Source organism: Mangifera indica, chromosome 4 (genome assembly GCF_011075055.1).
Source record: "Mangifera indica cultivar Alphonso chromosome 4, CATAS_Mindica_2.1, whole genome shotgun sequence".
NCBI classification, from domain to species: Eukaryota; Viridiplantae; Streptophyta; class Magnoliopsida; order Sapindales; family Anacardiaceae; genus Mangifera; species Mangifera indica.
Window position 1 is genome coordinate 2,738,866 of NC_058140.1, and position 2,341 is coordinate 2,741,206.

Genomic DNA, 2,341 nt, shown 5'->3' on the forward strand with positions numbered 1-2,341 from the left:
CAGAGCATCATTAATCGCCATGATTAACATTGTGTTAATTATAAACATGATAAATCACAGTAATGTGAAAAATGATTTAGGTCCGAGCTATCCATTTGAAACTTGAATTCATCCCAACTGAAATAAACCTAATTTATTGATTTAAAATTAAGGTAGTTAATCAGTTAATTTGTGAGATTAAGAAGGGATTAACATTTGCAAACTAAAACGTGGTAAAAAAGAGTAGAAAAAGAAAAACAGAGAAAAAGGGAGTCACTGACAGATAAAAGAAAGAAAAGTCAGTTAACTCGGAGTTCAACTCACTAAACTCGGTCGCGACTTCCAACCGAGGACAAAAACCAGACTCAACTCTAAAACATTTACATTACAGTCACGAAAGAAACTAACTCGCTCGACTCAGACTCGACTCAGCAATTACCATCCATTTTTCTTCCTATTACATACATACATATAAATTATGATAAATTAAAATTATAAATATTTATACAAACTATAAAGTGTTGTATATAGTTCATACACTAAGTTTATCTTACTCACTAACATCCGACGGTCCAAAACCACCCATCATTTGATCATCAACTAATTTCCTTATCGACAAAACTATTAACCAAAGCAAGCGCATTGCTCGTAAGCTTCTTCACATAAGCCGCCCTATCAACAACGTCGGCCTTAACAGGCCCGTCCGCCACGTCATCGAAACCGTCCGTGCACGTCTCCTGGTCCGTCAACGCGGCGCTCATCCACGTCTGCACATTACTCATCAGGAACCTGAGGCTCTCCTTCGAGCCTCCCGCCGCGCCGAGTTGGCGCATCTGTTTGAGCGATCCATGGATCTCGTCGACAGCATCGCCGAAGTTCTCCTGGCAGTCGTGTAGGGCCGACGACGCCCGGGGGTCGGAGTTGTAGTCTGCCACGCGACTGAGGTTGGCGATGTGAGCCGCCATGGCTTTGGTCTTCTTCAAGCTGACGCCGATGGCGATTCGAGCCAGCAGCGCAGGGTCCTCCTGGACGGAACTGGAGTAGCCTTCCAAGGAGGCGTAGCAGAGGTCGGGGTAAAGAGTGGAGTTGCAGCTGGAGCGGATGAAATCTGAGCCGTTGTTTACGGGTTCGGAGTCGGGACTGGGGATGAAATCGACGGATGGCATTGGATTGAGATTAAGGGCTGAGATTGAATGGAAAGATAAAAAGAATAAGAGGAGAAGGAAGAGGGGACGTGAAGTATTTTTGTTCATGGCTTTTGTGTTGTGTTTTGCGGACTGTGCGATACTGAGAGCGGCGTCTTTCTGTGTTAAGGGTTAACGTTTAAGTAGTGCCAAGGTTTGAAATGAAATGACGACTTTAGCCTTATAAAGTCAGGCTGAAATGACGGTATTGCCATTTTCTTTTTGAAAACTACAGGACCGCGCATATTATCTAATAAATAAAAAAATTAAAAGGGCCATAATCTTATACATACAAACACTTAAAAAAACTATTTTTATTTTTATTAAATTGTCCTAGACCAATTTTTTAATATGTTTGTATACATGTATATGTTTTTTAGAAAAAAACATATTTTTTTGGAAAGTAAAAAATTATGGTTCGAAAAGTAACAAAGATGTATTTATCAAGAAACCTAAGTCAGATAAAGCAACAAAATTGAATGGATAAAAATGATTATCCAATTTGGGTGAGTTTTCTTGTGACAAAAAAAAAATTAAAGTGTAGAATTTTACATATAGAAATAGAAGAGTCAAGTTCGATTTTACACTCTAACGATATATTGTTAGATTAATCGAACTCTACTAAGTGGGGTTTCAAGTAAAATACAAAAATTAAGAGTTTTTTAAACTAAAAATAGAAATTAAATGGGTATATGCACATTTTAGTCCTTTATTTGTATAATTTTCTGAGTAATAAATCTAATTTTTACTTTTGTATCTTTTAATTTGGTTAAAATATTATTAACATACATAAAATTAGATTTAAAGTACTAAATATATTAAATGTAAAATATTTGTAAAGTCTTTTATAACAAAATCATTATAGAATATGCATCATTCTGTTAATTATATATGAGTTAATTTTTTTTTTGATAATGAAAAACCTCACCTTAATTGAATCGTTCACACCGAATAGATCAAGTTTGGGATACAGTAATTGAACTAATAACTATTTTAATAAATTAAAATGATATTTAAATTTCAAATTAACATTAAATAGATAAAGAGTGATTATCATTTTCACACCATGGGTTGACCTAAAACGCCTTTCCTAACCACATAATTCATAAATCGCATTTTTTACCCAACACATAATTTGATTGTTGTTAAACAATCACGTCACTCACACCCACCATCTC

General features: G+C 35.7%; 1 protein-coding gene across 1 annotated transcript; it reads right to left on the bottom strand.

The window, feature by feature from the left end:
- Positions 1–263: 263 nt before the first annotated feature.
- On the bottom strand, positions 264–1,291 carry LOC123214998 (pectinesterase inhibitor 7-like). Its single transcript, XM_044635025.1, has one exon. The coding sequence runs from the start codon at positions 1,230–1,232 to the stop codon at positions 576–578; it is 657 nt and encodes a 218-aa protein (XP_044490960.1). The 5' UTR covers positions 1,233–1,291; the 3' UTR covers positions 264–575.
- Positions 1,292–2,341: the final 1,050 nt, after the last annotated feature.

What these genes read in the sequence shown, in the direction of transcription:
- LOC123214998 (XM_044635025.1), bottom strand. Translation starts at nt 1,232, where the DNA reads ATGAACAAAAATACTTCACGTCCCCTCTTCCTTCTCCTCTTATTCTTT.